This window comes from Aspergillus caelatus, assembly GCF_009193585.1.
Source record: "Aspergillus caelatus strain CBS 763.97 unplaced genomic scaffold BDV27scaffold_3, whole genome shotgun sequence".
In the NCBI taxonomy this organism is placed as follows: domain Eukaryota; kingdom Fungi; phylum Ascomycota; class Eurotiomycetes; order Eurotiales; family Aspergillaceae; genus Aspergillus; species Aspergillus caelatus.
The window spans coordinates 79,629-99,853 of NW_022475266.1; the positions used below are offsets into that span (position 1 = coordinate 79,629).

The window sequence follows — 20,225 nt, forward strand, 5'->3', positions numbered from 1 at the left end:
ATGTTACGATCTGGTCTCTACGGTAATAAAGAAGCTAAAAGTCAAAATGAGGAATGATTCATTCCTAGTTTATATACAGTAGTCCGAGTAGGAGTCTGGGGAATTCATTCCGAGGTTGGTGGCAGGCTATCGCCAAACTTCAATTCGAAGTCGGGAGTCCAAAGCTTAACGCGATAGAGCATGCGTGACCAGCAAGTGATTCATTCATTCATCTTCTATCTTAGACGGACGCAACCAATTCGATTTCAACCTCCGCATCCAAAGGAAGCTTCGCGACAGCGACACATGTTCGGCACTAAGAATGTCTGATAAGCAAAATCCCATACAATGAAGGTTTTAAAAGTAGTATATAACGTACTGGCTTGATCAAATCACCGAAGATTCTTTCATACCCTTCATTCATTTGCGCATAATATTCCATACTAGAAAGGAAGATGGTAACTTTGAGAGCATTTCCTAGATTACTTCCAGCGGCGATCAAGATCTGTTCGATGTTTCGCAAGGCTTGGACCTAATTATTTCTTGTCAGATTTCAGCCCCTCTAATTTTCGGGTGTATCCTGATTCAAACATTACCGTTCTATCAGCAGCATCGCCTTCGACAAACTTGCCAGTCTTCGGATCGATACCAAGGCTGCCTGAGGTATAAATCACCCCATTTGAGATGATTGCTTGTGACATGAGTGGGCTTGGAGCTGGAGCATTCTTGCTCAGGACAACAGTCTTTGCTGGTGACATTTTGATAGATTATGTGAAGACCTTTGAATGAAATTGAGAAACAATTTGGCATTTTAAATTGAAATTGCAGGAATGATTTCAACTTCATAAAGCATGATATTGTACTGGAGCCATTTTCAGGAGAGCGTATAGAAACCAAAGCTCGGCTGGTCTTGCCATTCCCCGCTAGAAGCATCTTTTGTTGTTGGGGCAATATGAAACAAAGTGAGGCCGATAAGAAATGCAGCGAAGATCCAGCTTCCAACATACTCAGGAACTGAAGGGCCAATAAGCGGATGGGCATTATCATTAGTAGACAACGTACACGTACTTTGTTACATGTGCCTATTTTCTGCGAGTTGATGGTGTGGGGCTTGGGGCCTTTTCTGGCAAGAATTTTACCTGTGTACCCATCATTCATCAGCTCATCAGGCATATGTCATTCGCTCGCTTGCTCTTACCGAAATTGCTTCTAATTCGGTATGTGGTCTCGTCTAGATTGTTTGCTTTTCTCCTGGAAGAAGCCGGCACAGGATGATCAGTTGTGCCTATGATTCCTAGCTACACTAACGACGACTTAATTCTATGTGGCGTTGAATAGTCTCCAACCTAAAATTACCTAGGTATTCAAGGAAATTAACTTTCCATTTCAGCAAGCAGACTATTTACTGGTAACAGCCGTTTCAATCAGTCATAAATTATTATCGCGAAAAGTAAAATCTTGGTCGTCAGCGCAAGGCGTAATGTGCCTATACCAAACTAAAATGTACAGTGTACCCCTATGATGTGGGGTATACTGATTGTGCGAAGCGGTGAGAATTTGAAGTCATACGACGGAAGTTCATGGCGAGAGTTAACATGAAGACATGTCAGTGGAGAGGCGCTGCCATCGAATTCCACAATCGCGGGAAACGAATCCTGCAAACCAGTCGGGGAGACCAGACTATGTATGTCAGTCAAATTCCAAGGTGACATTTGAACAGTTGAGATATTAATTGTTTCGGAGTCTATCTGTATATATGTCGCATTATTTTTCTCCGGCCTAGTATCAGTACCAGTACTTGGTATTTGTTCATCGAAGTCCTGCGAGGTATTCTATTCTCCCCTCCTATTAACAGCAACTTGGACATATTAGGCTTACTTCCCACCCGTAGAAGATGGGTATCCCTGGGGATATAGTGGCTCCCGAGGTGGGAAATCTCGGGGACCTACCATTGACCTTGGCTGAGGTTGAAAAAATGGCGAAAGTAAAGCTTCCAAAGCATATATACGAGTTTTATGCTTCGGGCTCAGATTCGCAAAGCGCGCTCGCGCGCAACGAGAATGCATTCAACAGGTGAAAAATTCGAAACCCTAAAGTGAAGATACAAAAACTCATTTTCTCCAGGCTCTGTATCCGCCCGCGTGTTTTGATAGATGTTTCAAACATCGACACGTCAATCGAGATACTCGGTCACCGATGTTCCATGCCAATCGGTATTGCGCCAAGCGCCATGCAGAAACTGGCCGGGGGAAATGGCGAGCTTGATATCGCACGGGCAGCGGTAAAGATGGGGCTGAATCTTACTTTATCCTCCCAATCCACCACTGCTCTTGAAGAAGTATCGGGGACTCGCGAACATGGGTTAATGGACAGTCTTCCACCCCCTCCATTTTGGATGCAGATTTACCTTTATGAGGATGTTCAGAAAAGCATTGGACTGATACACCGTGCAGAAGGTATGAATCTCCAGAATAACATTATTTAAATCAAAATGAAAGTCGTACGCTTATCATCGTCTTCAAATAGCTGCCGGATACCAAGCTCTGATACTTACTGTCGACACTCCCGTATTGGGCAATCGGCTTTCAGAGAGAAAAACCGCAGTTGTGTTGCCAGAAGGCATGGGGCTTCCAAATCTGGACGCTGCCAAGCCAAAATCGAAGGCACAGCCTAGCCTGAACAGACAATTGATGAATGCGCGGTCTGCAGCGGAGGCACAATCCCTCCGTGATAAGGCAGGATCCAAAATGCACAGCTCCAGCTTAACATGGGAGAAGACAATCAATTTTTTGCGGTCGGTCACGAAAATGAAGATTATTTTGAAGGGAATCATGACGGGCGAAGATGCTTTCCTCGCAGTTCAGCATAAAGTCGATGGTATCATTGTCTCAAATCATGGAGGGCGACAACTCGACTCTGCCTCTTCAACCATCGAAGCTTTGCCTGAGGTTGCGGATGCGGTCCAAAAAGCGATTCCTGTCATATTGGACGGTGGTGTGAGGAATGGGGAGGCAGTCTTCAAGTCCCTTGCTCTTGGAGCCGACTTTGTTCTCATTGGTAGACCGGCACTTTGGGGCCTCGCTTACAAAGGTCAGGAAGGCGTCGAGACCGTTTTTAACATAATGGAACGCGAGTTGAACCGCACGATGGCGCTTGCTGGAACAAGAAATGTTGAAGAAATCACAAAAGACAAGATAGGGGTGATTGCGAAGCATGGATTCGGAGTTTCAAAACTGTAACCTTTTGAATTGAGATGCCATAATTAATCTCTGTCAATTAAAATATAACGACTATTACATTGCGATATACTGTAGTATCATGTACTGAGCGAGGATCCCCAGGGCACTCCAATAATCCAAGCGGCATACCAGTACTATCCAAGTACGGCCAAAAGACAATAGATTGAAAGCCGCCTGGAATATGAAGGCTTGAAAAAACCATTTTATTCATTCAAAAATAAATATATAAATAAATAGTGGTACAAGTGTGATGGTGTCATGCGCATGCGCTACAAGTAGGTGACATGACCTGAAGTATGCGATCGCTCGAAATGGAAAGGCAAGGATTCTATGCCGTCCAACATATTGGGATTCTGCCGGACATGAATCGTACTCAAAGTTGTAAGGATGGATACATGAAGGATCTTGTCGAGGGCAAGCCCAAGCGGAGGAAGTTGTCGCTTGGAATTTCCATCCCGCCACCCTCCCCCCTTGATCAGGGACCATATTACTCGTTTAAAACAAGGTTGCCGCGGAATTCTAAGCAAGAAACGCTCAGTCATCATGTTCGCTCGGGTGGTCAAGCATATATTAGATACGAAGAATATAGATTTTCACAGCTTTGGTAGTGCAGATTTTCAACCCTAAAGTGCATGTTCCTTCCCACCAAGACAGTCTTTCCAAATGGCGAGCAATAGGACATTGAAAAACAATTCCCTTCTTATTGACAAGAATTTTATTGGTGGGAAATGGGTGCCATCAAAATCTGGCCAAACGTTTCCAGTTCATGGTAAGTTTGTAACAATTAATGAGAGAACCTCGACTGACAGATTAATTTCAATCTCAAGATCCAGCGACAGAAGAGTTGCTTGGAATTTTTCCGGAATCAACAGCTGAGGATGCCCAACAGGCTATCGATGCAGCTGCAGCTGCGATGCCAGAATGGCGCAATTTGACAGGACGCGAACGATCTCACGTACTGCGTCGCTGGTTCTATCTAATTCAAGACAACACGGATGATCTTGCAGCTCTGATTAGCTGGGAAAATGGAAAAGCCGCGGCAGACGCAGCAGGCGAAGTTTCATTCGCTGGTAGCTTTCTTGAATGGTATTCCGAGGAAGCAGCTCGCGTATATGGCGACGTGATTCCACACAGTGCACGCAGTTTCCGGGTGATGGTGTTGAAGGAGCCGGTAGGAGTATGTGGTTTGATTACACCGTAAGTCTAGCCCGAACATTAGTTCCGCGTACAGTCTTTGAAGCCCAAAGTGCCTAATTCCATTATCAGATGGAATTTCCCGGGCGCCATGATCACCCGAAAATTAGGTCCTGCCCTTGCCGCCGGTTGCTCGGTGGTATTGAAGCCAGCAGGGGAAACACCCTTCACTGCAAATGCTCTTGTGTGGCTGGCTGAGCAGGCAGGTGTACCTAAAGGAGTCATCAACGTTGTGCATGCAGCAGATAACACGCCCGAGATTGGCCAAGTGCTGTGTTCATCGAACATAGTTCGCAAGATTTCGTTCACCGGGTCCACCAGAGTGGGCCGTTTACTGATGAAGCAATCCGGGGATACAGTCAAAAAGCTGAGTCTCGAGCTAGGCGGCAATGCACCCGTTATAGTATTCGACGATGCAAATCTTGACGTGGCAATTCAGGCCGTCATTATTGCGAAGTTCAAAGTAACAGGTCAAACTTGCGTCTGCGCAAACAGAATCTATGTGCAAAGTGGCATCTATGAAGAGTTTGTCCGTCGACTCACTATCGCAGTTAGAGAATTCAAAGTCGGGGATGCTAGAGACCCTACCGTTACACATGGGCCTCTTATCAATTCTGCAGCCGCATGTCGTGTGGCCGAACTTGTAGACGAGGCTGTTCAAAAGGGCGCTAAAGCTGTCGCTGGTGGAAAGAATATCCCTATTTTAGGTAGTGATTACCCAAGAACTCCTAAAGATGCCAATACTGATCAATTAACAAGGGACTGCCTTCTATGAGCCTACCATCCTGACTAATATCACCAACGATATGCGAGTTACCAGTGAAGAGATTTTTGGTCCTGTCGCCGCGATCCAATCATTCGATTCTGAGGAGCAGGTGATAGATGCAGCCAACAACTGCGATGTCGGTCTTGCCTCGTATGTCTTCACCGAGCAGATGAATCGGATCGCACGGGTTTCCGAAAGATTGGAATCAGGAATGGTTGCGGTTAACACTGGGGTTATATCCGTTGCCTCCGCACCGTAAGCGTTCTGCCCTTATTTTGCATTATGTTTGAATAAACACTCTAATACAAATTATTCTAGGTTTGGTGGAGTGAAACAATCTGGAATCGGCCGTGAAGGAAGTAAATATGGACTGGACGATTATTTGGTCACTAAAACAGTTGTCTTGGGGAATGTGAATGTACAACATCGAGCATCGATTTAATCGAGACATGTCGCTCAATCTCACATTACATTGCGCCATGAGTCTTTCCTTACTTAAATGTTTGTTAAATTTTAGCTCAACTTCCTGTCTTCATGCAAATTTCCTATCGTACGCCCCGATATTCATTGCCGCCCTTCATTTAAAAACCCCTGTCTCTGTATCGTACGAAAATCAATATATGACTTGGAGCAGGTCAAGTACGACAGAAGAATAGTCTTGAAATCACAGTCGGCTTACAAGTGTTTCAACATATGATCGCCCCATTAGGTGAGAGTTTCCGTATGGTGTGAAAGAACTGATAAAGGGAGTACTAGTACTAGTAGCTACCAAAAAGTATCTTTTGGAAGGATCTGCTCGATAATCAGGGCTCTCGGGGGCAATGAAAAGGCCACTGAAATCCCGAATTTCAATATCACCGGCGCCTTCTCTTTTCACTCTCTTGCCACCGCCGAAGATATTCTTACTGGGAGAGTCTATCTTTTCGCGTCTCTGAAGTCGATAAAGTACCTATTTTTAAATCCATAATTAGCTAAAGGCCTAGAATTGTCATTGATTATAGGGGACTCAAAGCTCCGAGAGGCCAGGGTCCAAGATCAAGTTTGTTTCCCGGAGAAAAGAGGGCATCTATCTCATCTCTTTGAATTTCTATTATCCTTGATTAAAAATCGCCGAATATCGTCCCGCTCACTAAGACTAAATTACGCATAGAATTTACAAAGCTGTTGTGGAACATCAAATTTTTGGTGACATATGGTCATGAGTGTGAATGTATGTGGAAATCATCAGTTCTCAGACGATGTGCCTGAAAAAGCCCCAGATGAATAACAGTGTTGTATTGGTAATCTCGGATCGATTACCCTTATCAAAAAGTCTAATTAGAGTATTGATTTCACCCATTTCAACATCATCTGATTCAATGAATTTGGATGGTGTGTTCAGGGAAACATGTAGCTGCATTGCTAGTGTTTTACTCCGGCGCGTTGGATCCGGCTCAACGAAGTACAATAGTTGATCTCATTTTGATTTCTACTGTGAATGGGCAAAGATATCGCAAGTGATATCATAGCCAACTGTGACCACCTGACAGATGGTCAATTTCTGATTGGCTCGCTTGCTCTTTCCAGGGACCGGCGTCGGAAAAAATCAATTTGATGTAATAATTGAATTCGCATTCCGTGATTTTTCTCTTTATCTCGCTAGGAATTTCCCATGGACTCTCAACACACGTGATCTTTCCCAACATTGTGGGGGATCGGCGGCGCTAATCTCCTTATAGCGCGAGTTGTTTTCAATCCAAAAGACACCAGGCGAATATGAATTTCTAAATCCAAGTCCTGAGGTCGCAAAGATCTTCCAGTGGAGTTTTCTAATTAATTAAGTCAGTGCAACTTCAAACGTGAAATTCGACCCTCGTCACGTCTTCAATATCCACCACACTCCACCTGTTAGAGGTCAACGAAATAATATATAAGTGAGTTCGACCTCCAATGGGAAGAAGTTGGACTGTGGTAATTACGACAATCTCGATCTCCAAACTACCCTACTTTATAACTTGAGAAATCAAGCCATAGTGTTCGTACTCTACTTTGCTTCATTCAACGTTGAGTGATCCATCATGGCCAAAAGCAGGATTCTCGTCGTAGGCACTGGTGGAATTGGAACCATGTCCGCTTACGCCCTGGAGCATGGTGGGTTGGCTGAGGTTACCGCTGTGATGCGCTCGAACTACAAAGCCGCGGTGAAACATGGCATTGATATAGATTCTGTCCAGTGGGGGCAGATCAAAGCCTGGAGACCATCAGCTAGTGAGTTTCCCATGAAAACATATTGCCTCCCTCGAAGGCCGTTAGCGCTAAATCCATGGACCCCCATTAATTATAGTCGTCACAACGGTCCCCAATGTCTCTAAAGGGGAAGCTGCACCCTTCGACTACATCCTTGTCACAACGAAGAATATACCTGATATTCCACCAACGGTAGCAGAGATAATCGCCCCAGCCGTGACAGAAAAAACCGCGATCGTTCTTTCACAGAATGGCATTAATATCGAGAAACCGCTAATCGCGCGTTTCCCAACAAACCCTGTCATCAGCAGTGTGGCTTATACTGGTGCAACTGAAACTGCTCACGCCAAGATTTACAACGACGATCCCGATTGCCAGAAGATTGGCGCTTACACAAGCCCCAAAATTTCTGCTGGTGTCTCGGAGGATGCTGCTAAGCATTATGTTAACATCTATAACCCCGAGGGCAAATTGGATGTGATATACGAGCCAGATGTTGCTAGAGTTCGGTGGCGCAAAATCGCGTACAACGGCACCATGAACCCGATAGCCTCCATCCTACGAATGGATACACCACGCATGCGAATGAGCCAGCATATCATTGAAGATCTGATCTTGCCGATGCTGAGGGAAATTCAAGCCATTGCCAAGGCAAGCGGTGTTACACTGCAGCCTGAACCGGAGCTTCTTCATGCGATTTTGCACCAAGATCCAAATGATACTGCTTTCAAGCCAAGTATGTGCCAGGATCTCGAGAAAGGAAATTTGATGGAAGTTGAGAACCTTGTCGGCGAGCCTGTTCGTGAAGCAAAGAAGCTCAACGTGCCTGCGCCAACCTTGAACATCGTATATAGCATCATGAAAGGACTGCAACTGAAGGTCAAGGAGGCGAAGGGCCTGTGGGAAGCCAAATTTGATGATGGGAATCCTTACATCTAAATTCATTTGAAAGATATGTTACATGATTTGCGTTTCAAGTGTATTTTGTAGGACATGCCAGTCATCGACAAGCTTAGACTTTAAAATTTCGAGAATTTTCCCGAGATCGAGATTGTGTTGGTATATTCCAAATGAAGTTGTTGCTCATGAATACTAAGTTACAAGTACACTAACTCCCCGCATCGACCTCGAAGCTGGCGCCTAGTTGTACCAACGCTTGGGACGGTTTTGAGGTATCTACAATGAAAAACATACATGCGGGGGATAAAACGGAAAGTCTCCCCAGCATCTCAGCTAGTCGAGGTAGGTACTATGAAAGATTGCTTTGGGTAAAGTCTATATAATCTTGTCTTTCAAACTTTCACCGTCAGCTCAACGCCTGTCACCTTCATATACTGCTACAATGAAAGTGGTATTAGTACTAAGACTGTCATAAGTCGAATGCTAAATATCGTATCACTTTGCAATGTAATTTTCTGTTTAACTTCAACAAGAAGTGAAGATCTTTTGTTTGTCTTGTACTTAGGGTTCAATTCGGGAATATTAGGGCCGCGCTTGTCATCATTTGACTTCACTCCGTGTTTATAAAAGGCCATTCCATCCATACTGGTAGATTTCGAGTCTAGTACAATATCTAAACTTCAAAGTTTTTTGTAAAGAAAAGTTCTTTTTCGTACACCTCGGCATTAGACCACGTCTTAAAGCTCCCAATACACAGTAGCAGTCAAAAGAGCGACTATAGACGCGCGACCATGCCAGCATCCAGACCCTTCAGAACCTCAATAGCAGCCCTTTGCCCACTTCTGACTGCACCTTCCATATATCCCTTCCATTCGCCAGCTGTCTCAGTACCGGCAAAATGAATGTTTCTCCAGCTTTCACGCAGCGTATCCCCACCCAGCGTGTCAAGCACACCTGGACTCAATGCTGTCGATGGACAACCTCGACCGGACCACTCATCATCAATCCAATCATAAGCAGTCATCTGAATGAATATGGAGGCAAGGTCAAGAGCGCCATACAACTGCTCAAGCTGCTTCAGCAAGGCCTCCTCCCGGTCCTTTGTGGATAGTTTTGACCACGAAAGGCCATGGTCTCCAGCCATGAAGCAGGTCAGGATGTATTTATGATCAACGGTGCTTGACGTGTCCCGGACTACACTGGCCGGGCCGATGAATGATTGGGCAAGTCCACAGAATCCCCGCTCGATCCAGAACGGTGATTTAAATTGTAGCATGGCCTTGGTATAGTAGCCATAGGAGGTTGACTGGATCCAGGCTTTCTTGGCTGGGGGTAGCTCTGGGTGGAAAGACATGTTTTTCAAAGCAGGAGTTGGTACAGTAGTGATCAATTTGCGACCAGCATAGACACCTGCGCTAGCATGTACCTTGACGGATTGATCATCCTGAGTTATGGAATGAACCGGACTGGAAAGCTTGACAGTTCCTGATGGCAGCGAGGACTCGAGCCCGAGAGCAAAGATTTGAGTTCCCTGGCGAACCCGCAGATGCTGTCCACCTCCTTTCCGATCGGACCGCATTTGCAATAATCCACCCCCAGACTTGCAATAATTGAGAAAGTAGAGAGCGGATATATCACGAGGGTCTTGGCCAAGCATGGCTCGGGTCCAAATAGAAGCTGTAGCAATGGCAACTTCGCTGGCACCGCGAGAACGGAGGTATGCCTCCAAAGTTAGGGAGTCCAAAGAAGTGTCTCTCGGCCTCCAAGTATCAAGAGCCTGACAGTCAGCTTCACACATATCACGGATTTCGGCAAGGTGAGAGCGGGTGGACTCATCAAACTGAAACGGGCATTGTTAGCTCTGCAAGTATCGAACGTAGACAGGAGACTTATCACTTACGTTCGGAAGCTCTCCGTAAGGAAAGGGGGAGCAGGAGCCATCGAAATCCTGCAGTACGGCATTTCCTTGAGTATTTTGCTCGATAAGATCAGCACCAAAGCGTTTCGCTAGAGCATAGATTTGAGTTTGATTGGTGTTATTAATCCAGGCAGCGCCGAGATCAACAGTGCCCTGGCCACCGTCCAGCTGCGTACTCCAGGTTTTGCCTCCAACGCGATCACGGGCTTCGAGGACCACGCACGACTTCCCAGCTCGAAGAACTTCCTCTGCCGCTGTCAAACCAGCTAAACCAGCGCCGATGACTATAACATCAACCTTTTGAGTGACCTGCGGGAGCACAGGGGGAAGGCGAGGTTTGGGTAGAGCCACCACTGCATCAATTTCCACGAGCCACGACGGAACAGCAAGCTGATGTACGGGAATAAGCGTGATGGCAGGTCGATGCCCGCTCAAGAACTTCTGCACATGACGAGTGTGTTTACGGTTCCCGGCATCATAATTGACAATCAAGATATTCAATTTCGCAATGTCTTCAACAGAAGCCCCTGCTGCGATAATGATTTTCCGCAAGTTGAACAAGGAGAGATGAATCTGAGATTCGTAGTCATCCGGGACCGTTCCATCCTTTGTCGAGCCCGGTTGACCAGCGATGTGGAGCAATCTCCCTTCCTCAGTGACCGTGCCAGCGGCATAGTAGGCGCTTGATGTGTTGGACAAATCCACAGTTTTGACGTTGGATGCCATGAGGAAATTGGAGAGAGACAACTTAGGAGGGCCGACACTGTCAGTTAAGGGACAAGAAGCAAGGCTATTAAGTAACGAGAGAGAGAAAGGAGACATGAAGTCGAGGAAATTCCCCATTGATATTCACATTTCATAGTTCCTCTTCAAAGACTGATCTTGTGTGGCACCCCACAAACCACTTCAGCACGGACACATTTTCCGTTATCGCAATGAGGGGAAACCGCCCTAGTCTTCCTTCTCGCGGTGACCTTCCGTTTGATAATTTAGCAGGCGTCATTCGATGAGGGCCGGTGGGTGGGGCCTCCCAATCCTAAGAAAGTGGAACTTGTGTGGCTAATCTCTCGCCATCACCTCCAAGTTTCGTTGCCACGAGCGTGGATTCCCCCGAGTCCTTTTGTAACGATTGTCTGGTGCGGAAAAGCTCACGAAAAAACGGAACTGGGGATCTTCTGGTAGCATATGCGAACTCCAAGGGAGTCATAAGTCCCCGGTCGTGTGCTGTCACCTATTTTGACGTCTCGGAGTTGCATTAACTGCACGGCGATTTGAATGCGTTGAGTGACACAGGCATCCGCCATGAATAATCGGATCGTTGTCATCGGGTAAGTCTATGTTCCCCAGATTTCGGCTGCTTACTAGGGTGTTAATATTTCTTCCAGAGCTGGCGTGTCCGGATTGACATCCGCTTTGCTGCTTTCGCGTAACAGGAATTATGAAGTTACTGTCGTAGCGGAATTCATGCCAGGCGACAACAATGAGCCGGGATATGCATCACCATGGGCCGGTGCCAATTTTATTCCGTACGCACATATGAAACATACTGCGTTCTCAAAACGATCTTGCAACTAATAGCTCGGAAAGACTTCAGCCTGAACACAACAGTCTCCGCGAACGGCGAACCTGGTTGGAGCTTAAGCGACTTGCTGCCTCTGTTCCTGAGGCTGGCATTCATTTTCAAAGTAAGAATTTATTCCAGCCTCGCGTTTTCCTTTCATCCGGGCTCTAATCACTATGATACATATAGAAGTTCAACTGCAAAGACGACACAAAGATATGAAGGACGCGCACGGAAACTTCCACGGTGCCTTTGCAGAAAATCCCTGGTTCAAAGACCTTTTCGATGACTTCCGAAAACTTGATGTATCGGAATTGGCACCAGAATATGATGCAGGCTGTCAATTTACAACGGTCTGTATCAACACAAGTATCTACCTGCCTTGGCTCCTGGGACAGTGCGCAAGAAATGGGGTGAAGTTTCAACGTGCACGCTTGGAAAGTGTTGAAGAAGCCCGGAATCTGAGTCACACTGGAACTCCCGCGGGATTTATCATCAACGCAACGGGACTTGGTTCGAGGAGTCTCGGTGGAGTGGTTGATACAAAGATGCTACCTGCCCGTGGGCAGACGGTCCTGGTTCAAAATACGATCCCAGCTATGATGATGTTCTCGGGAACCAATGACGGACCCGTGGAAGAGATATATATGATGCAACGAGCTGTGGGTGGTGGAACAATTCTAGGAGGAACCTATGAGCTTGGAAACTGGAACACAACACCAGATCCGAACATTGCTACAAGAATCATACAACGTGTTGTGGATACCTGTCCAGAGGTTGCCGAGGGAAAAGGTATCAAGGGAATCCGTGTTATCAGACATGGCGTTGGACTACGACCATACAGAGAGGGAGGAGTACGGATCGAGAAAGAAAGTATTGGGCAAGATACATGGATTGTTCATAACTATGGCCATGACTCGTGGGGCTACTTGGGCTCCTATGGATGTGCTCAGGAGGTCCTTGAGTTGATCGAGGGGCACTCGGTGAACCAGAGTCAGAGTGGTGTGTCGAAAGCACGTTTATAGTCGCATTTCACCAGAGAGCACTGGACATAAAACTACTCGTCATGTACTACGTACTAGTAGAATGTCCATCAAAGAAAGACTCGAAAAGAAAGCCGTGAATAGTAAAGGATAGACTATTGAAATTACGTGGAGTCAACGTTTTCCATTCATTCGGATAACTAACTCCTTCCAAGAGGGCATTTTTTCTTTCTACCTGTCCTCGCTTTCCATGGCCTTGGACGTCTCTTTCGAGCCTGTTCTCATAGTACTGGAGTTTTCACGATCCTTCAGTGTCTATAGTTAGGGAGTCTTTCATCAGACTCCAAAGTTTATGAGAAACAAGTTTAAGTCATTGCTCACAGTACGAAGAAAAGGCTTAGGATTCGGTTCAGTGATTCAGTAGGGCTCTTGGTATACTACTAGCAGTATGGGGCTAAGCTATTGAGAGATACGTACTAGTCGTATTGCTGCTAGCATCGCTGGCATAATTCGGCCGGAAAGAGTTTGCAAAATAGGAATAGAGTACATCCAAGCCACAGAAATTTGTACTTGTCAGCATGATCACAAGAAAATCATTTACATTATGTCTAAAAGCATAGAATTTATGCCGGTATGGAAACACTTACTCTGTATGTGCTAAGCGAGATATGGAAAGACAAAAATGTAAAACCACGAAAACCCCTCATGGGAATGCTGTCGAAATGATTGGTTCGCTCATGCTTGCCGCTAGCATGAACACCATTGGGCATATCAACTCAAATTCAAGTTTGACCTGCGCACATCTTCGCACAAAAGTGATGACACTGTTACCGAGAACCCTATCCACTTTTCTCCATTGAAAAATCACCGTTTGACTAATATCGCCTACCCCAGAGTTTCCCCGCATTTGCAAATGAGGAAATTGACCCATTGACCAAAGGCGAACCTTGGAAAATGAACTGCAGTAATCCGCGGCTTCAAAGGGGCACGACTCATTCAAGAACAAGACTTCCAGTGGATAAGAAAATCTGGAAAGTTTTGAACTTGATAAGAGAAAACCCAATTTAGTATAGATCATAGCTTATCTGTAGAATTGCCCCATATCATGGAGAAACTAGTACTCGTTTATCTATACAACTTGATTAGAAGTCTGTCGGCATGAGCTTCTCGAAAAGCTAATTAGACGGGACTCAATTGGATAATGACCCTCTTCCTTCCCGCCAAGGTGTCCCAACACCACCTGTTGTAACTCTTAAGAAGGGATTCCCCACAATCTCGATTAAACCATCTTCTCAATGATCCTGAAAATTGTGAGACTGCAACAAAAGATCATACGATGTCGAAAGAAAAGAGCGATCTGGACCCCGAGGCCATTGAACCCACGCCGGTATCTGATGACCAAGTAGTCGCAGGGAAGCCTATTGCACATGACGACGTCTTCGGTGAGATCACTGAAAATGGCCCTAATTACCGAGATGTGAGTGTCTTCCTTCTGAAATCTGGGATAATGCTCACGCGCTTCAGGTTGGCTGGATGGGAACAACGGCCCTCATGATGAAGACACAAATCGGCCTTGGAGTTCTTTCCATGCCTCAAATATTCGACTCCTTAGGCATAATGCCAGGAATAATATTGCTGCTCGCCATTGCTGTCATCACTACTTGGGCCGATTGGATGGTCGGGGTCTTCAAATTGCGCCACCCACATGTCTATGGAGTCGATGATGTTGGCCGACTCCTGTTTGGACGGGTGGGCTATGAAGTTTTCGGTGCTTCATTTTGTCTTTGTGAGTTAGGCACCTATAGCCAAACTCAATGGTTCCGAAGGTTACTGACCAAAACAGTGTACACGTTTGTGTCGGGCTCGGCCATACTGAGCATATCGATTGCTCTGAATGCTCTTTCCACTCATGCTGTCTGTACAGCTGTTTTTGTCGCCATTGCAGCGGTCGTCGGGTTCATGTTCTCGAGCATTCAAACCCTGGGCCGTATAAGCTGGCTGGCATGGGTGGGAGCACTTTGCATTATTATTTCAGGTAAGGAGGCCCAAAAATCCGAATAATTTGCTAGCTTCGCTGACATAGATGGATAGTCTTCGTAGTCACCATTGCAGTGGGAATTCAGGGCCACCCTCCAGTTACATCCGAAACCGCAGGAATGATAGTCAAGTCTGACTATAAAATAATTGCCAATCCAACCTTCACCAAAGCTATTTCAGCGGTTTCTACCCTCGTATTTACCTATTCAGGTACACCGGCCTTTTTCAGTATTGTTGCCGAGATGCGAGAGCCGCGCCTCTATACTAGATCCCTTTTAGTTTGCCAGTTCACCGTGACCACCGTGTACATAGTGATCGGAGTGGTGGTTTACTACTATTGTGGGTCGTATGTTGCCTCTCCTGCCCTCGGTTCGGCTGGTGCAACTGTCAAGAAGGTGTCTTATGGGATCGCCCTCCCGGGGCTGATTGTCTCTGCTGTTCTTTTCCTCCACGTATGAAACGCCCCTTCCCTAAATATAAACATGATGTTAATACAGTTTCAGCTCTCGGCCAAGCACATATTTGTCCGCATCTTGCGAGGCTCAAGACATCTGTCTTCACACACTCCAATCCACTGGGTTACCTGGCTAGGATCTACCTTCACGGTGACTTTGTGTGCCTATCTTATTGCCAGTGGAGTTCCTGTTTTCAGTAGCCTTGTTTCTCTCATCGGAGCTTTGCTTGGTACGCTCCTGACATTCCAATCCACGGGCTGCATGTGGCTGTACGACAACTGGAAGCGGAGCGTCGAGGAGCGTTCTTTCACGTGGAAAGTTGGTGTCGCCTGGAGCATTTTTATCGTTCTTGCCGGTACCTTTTTATTAATTGCTGGAACGTACGGATCGATAGTCGACATTATGGACTCGTACAAAGAGTCGGGCGGCTCAGCAGCCTGGTCATGCGCGGACAATTCTGGGTCTTGAAGCGAACAAGCGTCCAAAAATTGAATTTACCATGGATATTTGATTCAAGAAGTATTCTATGGGCTATCTCTGAGTTGTGTTTACTCCTGTCGCTGGGAATGATTGGGGATAGTATCAAATAAATGAAAGCAGCGTTTCAAATGTTATCACCAAAGAACGGACAGGCCTGTGACTAGTAGTTGAAGGGCTAGCTTTATAAATTAATCAATACTATAAGAAAGCCCAATCTCGTTGATCTGACAAACTATGAAGTATGTATTGGAGAATGATTCTGTAGAAGCTTCCAACCAGATACTTTAAGCAACGCTCTGTAATCATCGCGTCGTCAATTTCACTTCACTATCTATAAGCCTGTTTTCACGAAATTACGTCAGATACGCTTTTCATTCTAGAGGTTCAGCTATGGTAGCTTAGAATAGACATTAATTATGCAATTTCAATTTGGAAAAAAATAAATCATTCTTTCGACGTCAACTAAAAACGAATCTGTAGACAAAGAGGCATTCATAAAGACGACAGCATGTTCAAGGTTCGCTCACTCTCCCTTGCTGAGTTCCCCTTTGGACTTCCATATTTCGTATTCGAAATCCGTCTGAAACTCATAATAGAGGGTTTCCTGTGCATTTTTTCAAGTTAGCTGTGCAAATGAAATTCGGCTGAATGTCACGTATTCTTACCGGATCTGCATTAACCTTAGCTGTATACTCTGCCTCCTTGTCTCCAATGATGTTCTTTGGCAGTTTTGCAGCATCTACCATCAGCTGGACCTCGCAAGTACGCTCCAAGGAAGTAAAAAGGTATGCAGCCTCATCTACAGTGCTGCCAGCAGTGAGGAGTCCATGATTCTGTAGGATTGCAACACGGCCATCTTTGCCCAAAGTCTCTGCAAGACGTTTACCCTCATCCGCCTCAAGTACAACTCCACCAAACGATTGGTAGACCCTTTGAATAGCATAGAAGGTGCAGCTATCCTGGTTGAGGATTTCCACCGGTCTTCCAAATGTGGACCACGCTTTTCCTGCCGGTGAGTGAGCGTGGCAGGCAGCATGGATATCAGGTCTGGCTTTGTGAATTGCGCTGTGGATCATAAATCCGGCAGCATTAACGGCTACTTTGTTGCCGCCAATGACTTGACCTTCCTCGTTGACGTGAACCATGTCGCTAGCTTTCAACAGACCAAAATGCTTGCCGAGACTGAGTTTTGTCAACAACACTGGCTTATCCAATGTCTGCCTCTCTTCTGCGGGATAATGCAGTGGTGAAGTAGACTTACGGGTTAATCCAAAAGGTGGAGGGTTCGACTGGGTCACGAACACTGATGTGACCGGCAGTACCTTCGGTGAATCCCTTGCGAGCGAAGACACGAAAAGCACCAGCCATGTGCTCTAGCTGCCATTGTCGCTTCTTGTAAGGGTCATCAAATTTTGGAACTCCTGGGACGGGGTAACCCCCAGTACCACAAGCACTCAGTCCCGCCGGCGAATCACTTGCTTCGTTATGCTTAGCATGGAGTTGAACATCTTGCACGATAGTTGTAGTGGTTGAAGACATTTTGTCAACTTCTAGAAAGCAAAGATATCTGGGGATGGTTGTGAGTTCGTTTTCTAGCTATTAAACAGCGACTCCACCACGGAGGAGATCGTCTTAAATTGTCAACACGGAAAAAGCGTAACATTGTCCACAAGTGACTTCATAAAGTCCCTGAAAATCAAAAGTTGCTATTTGCATAATATGAAATTTACAAGTCGTAGCGATTGGATGATAGATACTGGTAACAGCCCGCGCCATGATGGGCAACCAATCGCTCTCAGTTTCCTGCCCCACTCATAGTTGCCACAAAATGTTGTCGTTAACTTTCCTTGATCATAATTGGGAGAGGCTTAGTCAGTGTATAGAAAAGTAAATCTCAATGATGCAGGCGGTATATCAAGCAGTGGCAGTTGGAATACCTCCGGTGCAAATGGCTAGTGAGCTACGAGTATATGGAGCAGAGTCCACATAACGGTTTGCCGGAAGTAGCAGGTAGATTCGAAAATTCACTTCACATCAAGGTCAGACATACTAAAAGACGAAGATAAGGAAAATACACAAATTACGTGAGCTGACACGCTGGATGGAGCTGAAGTTGCTCGGCAAGCATGTACGCCAATCTTCAGAGGTGTCCCACAAAGGCCGAGAAAGACTTCATGTGCCGATTTACTTGCACGGTCCAAATAAAAATTCAAAATAAGAATATGGCCAAAGAACCCAAAGCGTATTTCATCTTGTGTTGCGGGTATTATTATGGATTTTATGAGTGTTTCACACTTGATATAATATGTACACTTCAATGCCGCTTTTCACTTTCCATTTTCTCCCCCTCCCCTGGCTTTTCTTTTCAGGGCTGCTGCGTGCGGCACGCGCATCCTCCAGTTCCTATTTAGCCTAGTGTATCTTGGCTTTGGGGCTTAGAGTATCACTCGAAGAGTCAAGGCTGTTGCATTTATTCGGGACGTGTTATACGGTTCACTTGCTGTTGTGAAAGTCTTGTTAGTACCCCATTGTCATATTTTGTAAATACACTTAATTCCAACTTAAGCAGTATGGCAGCTACTGAGGCATTTTTTGAGGAAAAGAGTAGCGAAAATAGATGGAGATAGGGGTGCATTCAAGATACCTTGGGTTTGGTCCTTGACCTATTCTCGATTGTTACGTTATGTCCGTCCGGATGTGTGAGTATATCATAGACAGCTAGCTTACCAAGAAAAATTTTCACTTATCTACTTGCAGGCACACAGTACATGAAATATGGTCATCGTAATATTCCTCAAGTCCAGTTAAACTTGTAATAGGGCTTTGTGCCAGAACTATCGTATCACAACCCCGTAGAAAAGTAGTCGACGGAGTCGGGGAAAAGGCCATTGATGAGACGTTGAATGACTCATTGCAGTATGTATCTTGAAATAAAAGCTCTACTGAGCTTCGAGATAATCAAATCTTCTCTGGAATTTAGCGAAACAACAAGTAAGTGAAGGGTACAGTATTCCCGGAAATCGGTGTCACCTACACTCTTTCATCGTTCCCGGAACCCTAAGTGCCAAGAAAGCGCTGAACTGTTTTTGAATGGCCTTTCGGCCGTATTGATTTAGATAGTGCATTGTAACTAACCAGCCTATAGTAGTAGCGGAAGGCGCGTTTCCTTACAGTAAAACCTTAAAACAAGCTTCATTACCAGACCAGTGCTTTCCGGATTGCCTGAGCGGCCTATAGCCAGAGTTAGTCCCCAGCTAACCAATGATGTATGAACCTTTTGCCAACTGTAGGGAACACGATATCTGGTAGCGGACACCCCGGCGTTCCCGATCTTCCTTTTTTAGCTGGCATGGCTTTTCGATTGCTCTGGGCCTTTCGCCAGCGCACACAAAAACCTCAAAGACATCTCACTGAATTTAGGAATAACCACTAGAGATTAATTAATAAAATTTCAACGCATATATGGCGACTTTCGGATCTTCCTTGGTCCCCTTTCACCCTATGACATACGAGCATTTAGAGAGCAGACTTAAGCGAAATTTTGACATGGTCATTTTTTCGCAGCTGCTGGAGATGGATCATGAGGTGAATCGTCTGAATAGCTATATAAGGCTATACGCATATATTGCAGAGGCAACTAATGTGATCAATAAAATGAAAAGAGCTCTGTAAGTCCTAAAACTGACTTGACATCTACACCTTGCTAATAGCAAAATCAGTTTCAATAAAGACAAACCTCAGTTGCGATCACTTTGTGACGATCTTCAACGCAAATCAGAAGTGCTAGGAATGTACAGGATCTGCGAGAGCCTTGAAAATGTTCGAATAGAGAGCACAAAAATGGACGAGGAGGACAGGACGAAAGATGTCTTTCACAAAAGATGCATCCCATATCTGTCAACTGCCAAAAACCGCTTGTGTACGAATTTCAAAAAAAAAAAAAGAAATTGTCACACAGGCCTTGCCGAGTAGTTGTGAAAATGACTTTACCATCGCCGTTCAAAAGCAGGCCTCTGTGGGCGTGTCTCTGGATTAACGCACCCTCTAGGAAATGGAGATGTAGTTTTGACACCCTAGATGGTGTCACTACAGAATGAAGGGCAAACGCCACCCACATGAGAAGTACTCGTCGAGGACGATCCAATACTCGCTTACTAGTATCTCGTTACTAGCTATCGACAACTGAGATCACATGTTCTTCTTTGATTTGAACTTCTTGCGACTCTGTTGCACATCTTTAACTTTATCTCTGCCCCACCCTTGTTCAAGACCGACCATTGTCACAGCCACAGAGAGATTTATGCTAAATTCTGTTTTTTGCAGGCCGAATTCCGATATAGGGACTCGCGGAAGAAATCGATCCCTAGAAGGACCTTTTTAATTTCTTTAAGTCTGGTCCGTAGTCCAATAGCACTGCAGGGCTGCAACTAGCCATCCAGGTCTTATACAGATACACGGCCGTACTCTCATACATGGTTCGCAGATAG

At 45.5% G+C, this 20,225-nt stretch overlaps 9 protein-coding genes across 9 annotated transcripts; 6 read left to right on the forward strand and 3 right to left on the reverse strand.

The window, feature by feature from the left end:
• Positions 1-220: 220 nt before the first annotated feature.
• On the reverse strand, positions 221-737 carry BDV27DRAFT_152040 (Endoribonuclease L-PSP/chorismate mutase-like protein; the record flags this gene model as incomplete). Its single annotated transcript, XM_032071473.1, has 3 exons — positions 221-295; positions 359-511; positions 576-737. The coding sequence occupies 3 exons, from the start codon at positions 735-737 to the stop codon at positions 221-223; spliced, it is 390 nt and encodes a 129-aa protein (XP_031933526.1).
• A 1,217-nt stretch (positions 738-1,954) lies between these two features.
• Positions 1,955-3,218, forward strand: BDV27DRAFT_169009 (alpha-hydroxy acid oxidase; the record flags this gene model as incomplete). The annotated part of the gene is made up of 3 exons (XM_032074916.1): positions 1,955-2,052; positions 2,104-2,435; positions 2,506-3,218. The coding sequence occupies 3 exons, from the start codon at positions 1,955-1,957 to the stop codon at positions 3,216-3,218; spliced, it is 1,143 nt and encodes a 380-aa protein (XP_031933527.1).
• A 663-nt stretch (positions 3,219-3,881) lies between these two features.
• BDV27DRAFT_169010 (NAD-dependent succinate-semialdehyde dehydrogenase) lies at positions 3,882-5,620 on the forward strand (the record flags this gene model as incomplete). The annotated part of the gene is made up of 5 exons (XM_032074917.1): positions 3,882-3,987; positions 4,046-4,415; positions 4,485-5,119; positions 5,172-5,433; positions 5,497-5,620. The coding sequence occupies 5 exons, from the start codon at positions 3,882-3,884 to the stop codon at positions 5,618-5,620; spliced, it is 1,497 nt and encodes a 498-aa protein (XP_031933528.1).
• A 1,562-nt stretch (positions 5,621-7,182) lies between these two features.
• Positions 7,183-8,343, forward strand: BDV27DRAFT_169012 (ketopantoate reductase family protein; the record flags this gene model as incomplete). The annotated part of the gene is made up of 2 exons (XM_032074918.1): positions 7,183-7,425; positions 7,502-8,343. The coding sequence occupies exons 1-2, from the start codon at positions 7,236-7,238 to the stop codon at positions 8,341-8,343; spliced, it is 1,032 nt and encodes a 343-aa protein (XP_031933529.1). The 5' UTR covers positions 7,183-7,235.
• Positions 8,344-9,079: 736 nt separating this feature from the next.
• BDV27DRAFT_152044 (putative flavin-containing amine oxidase) lies at positions 9,080-10,948 on the reverse strand (the record flags this gene model as incomplete). The annotated part of the gene is made up of 2 exons (XM_032071474.1): positions 9,080-10,144; positions 10,205-10,948. The coding sequence occupies 2 exons, from the start codon at positions 10,946-10,948 to the stop codon at positions 9,080-9,082; spliced, it is 1,809 nt and encodes a 602-aa protein (XP_031933530.1).
• Positions 10,949-11,686: 738 nt separating this feature from the next.
• BDV27DRAFT_140376 (FAD-dependent oxidoreductase) lies at positions 11,687-12,808 on the forward strand (the record flags this gene model as incomplete). The annotated part of the gene is made up of 3 exons (XM_032069642.1): positions 11,687-11,748; positions 11,810-11,907; positions 11,973-12,808. 3 exons carry the CDS (start codon positions 11,687-11,689, stop codon positions 12,806-12,808), a joined length of 996 nt encoding a protein of 331 aa, XP_031933531.1.
• Positions 12,809-14,102: 1,294 nt separating this feature from the next.
• On the forward strand, positions 14,103-15,726 carry BDV27DRAFT_152046 (transmembrane amino acid transporter protein-domain-containing protein; the record flags this gene model as incomplete). Its single annotated transcript, XM_032071475.1, has 5 exons — positions 14,103-14,243; positions 14,291-14,552; positions 14,610-14,801; positions 14,858-15,255; positions 15,307-15,726. 5 exons carry the CDS (start codon positions 14,103-14,105, stop codon positions 15,724-15,726), a joined length of 1,413 nt encoding a protein of 470 aa, XP_031933532.1.
• A 535-nt stretch (positions 15,727-16,261) lies between these two features.
• BDV27DRAFT_169014 (class II aldolase/adducin N-terminal) lies at positions 16,262-17,277 on the reverse strand (the record flags this gene model as incomplete). Its single annotated transcript, XM_032074919.1, has 3 exons — positions 16,262-16,342; positions 16,404-16,920; positions 17,000-17,277. 3 exons carry the CDS (start codon positions 17,275-17,277, stop codon positions 16,262-16,264), a joined length of 876 nt encoding a protein of 291 aa, XP_031933533.1.
• A 1,925-nt stretch (positions 17,278-19,202) lies between these two features.
• BDV27DRAFT_61593 (uncharacterized protein) lies at positions 19,203-19,820 on the forward strand. The gene is made up of 2 exons (XM_032077106.1): positions 19,203-19,406; positions 19,458-19,820. The coding sequence occupies exons 1-2, from the start codon at positions 19,240-19,242 to the stop codon at positions 19,708-19,710; spliced, it is 420 nt and encodes a 139-aa protein (XP_031933534.1). The 5' UTR covers positions 19,203-19,239; the 3' UTR covers positions 19,711-19,820.
• Positions 19,821-20,225: the final 405 nt, after the last annotated feature.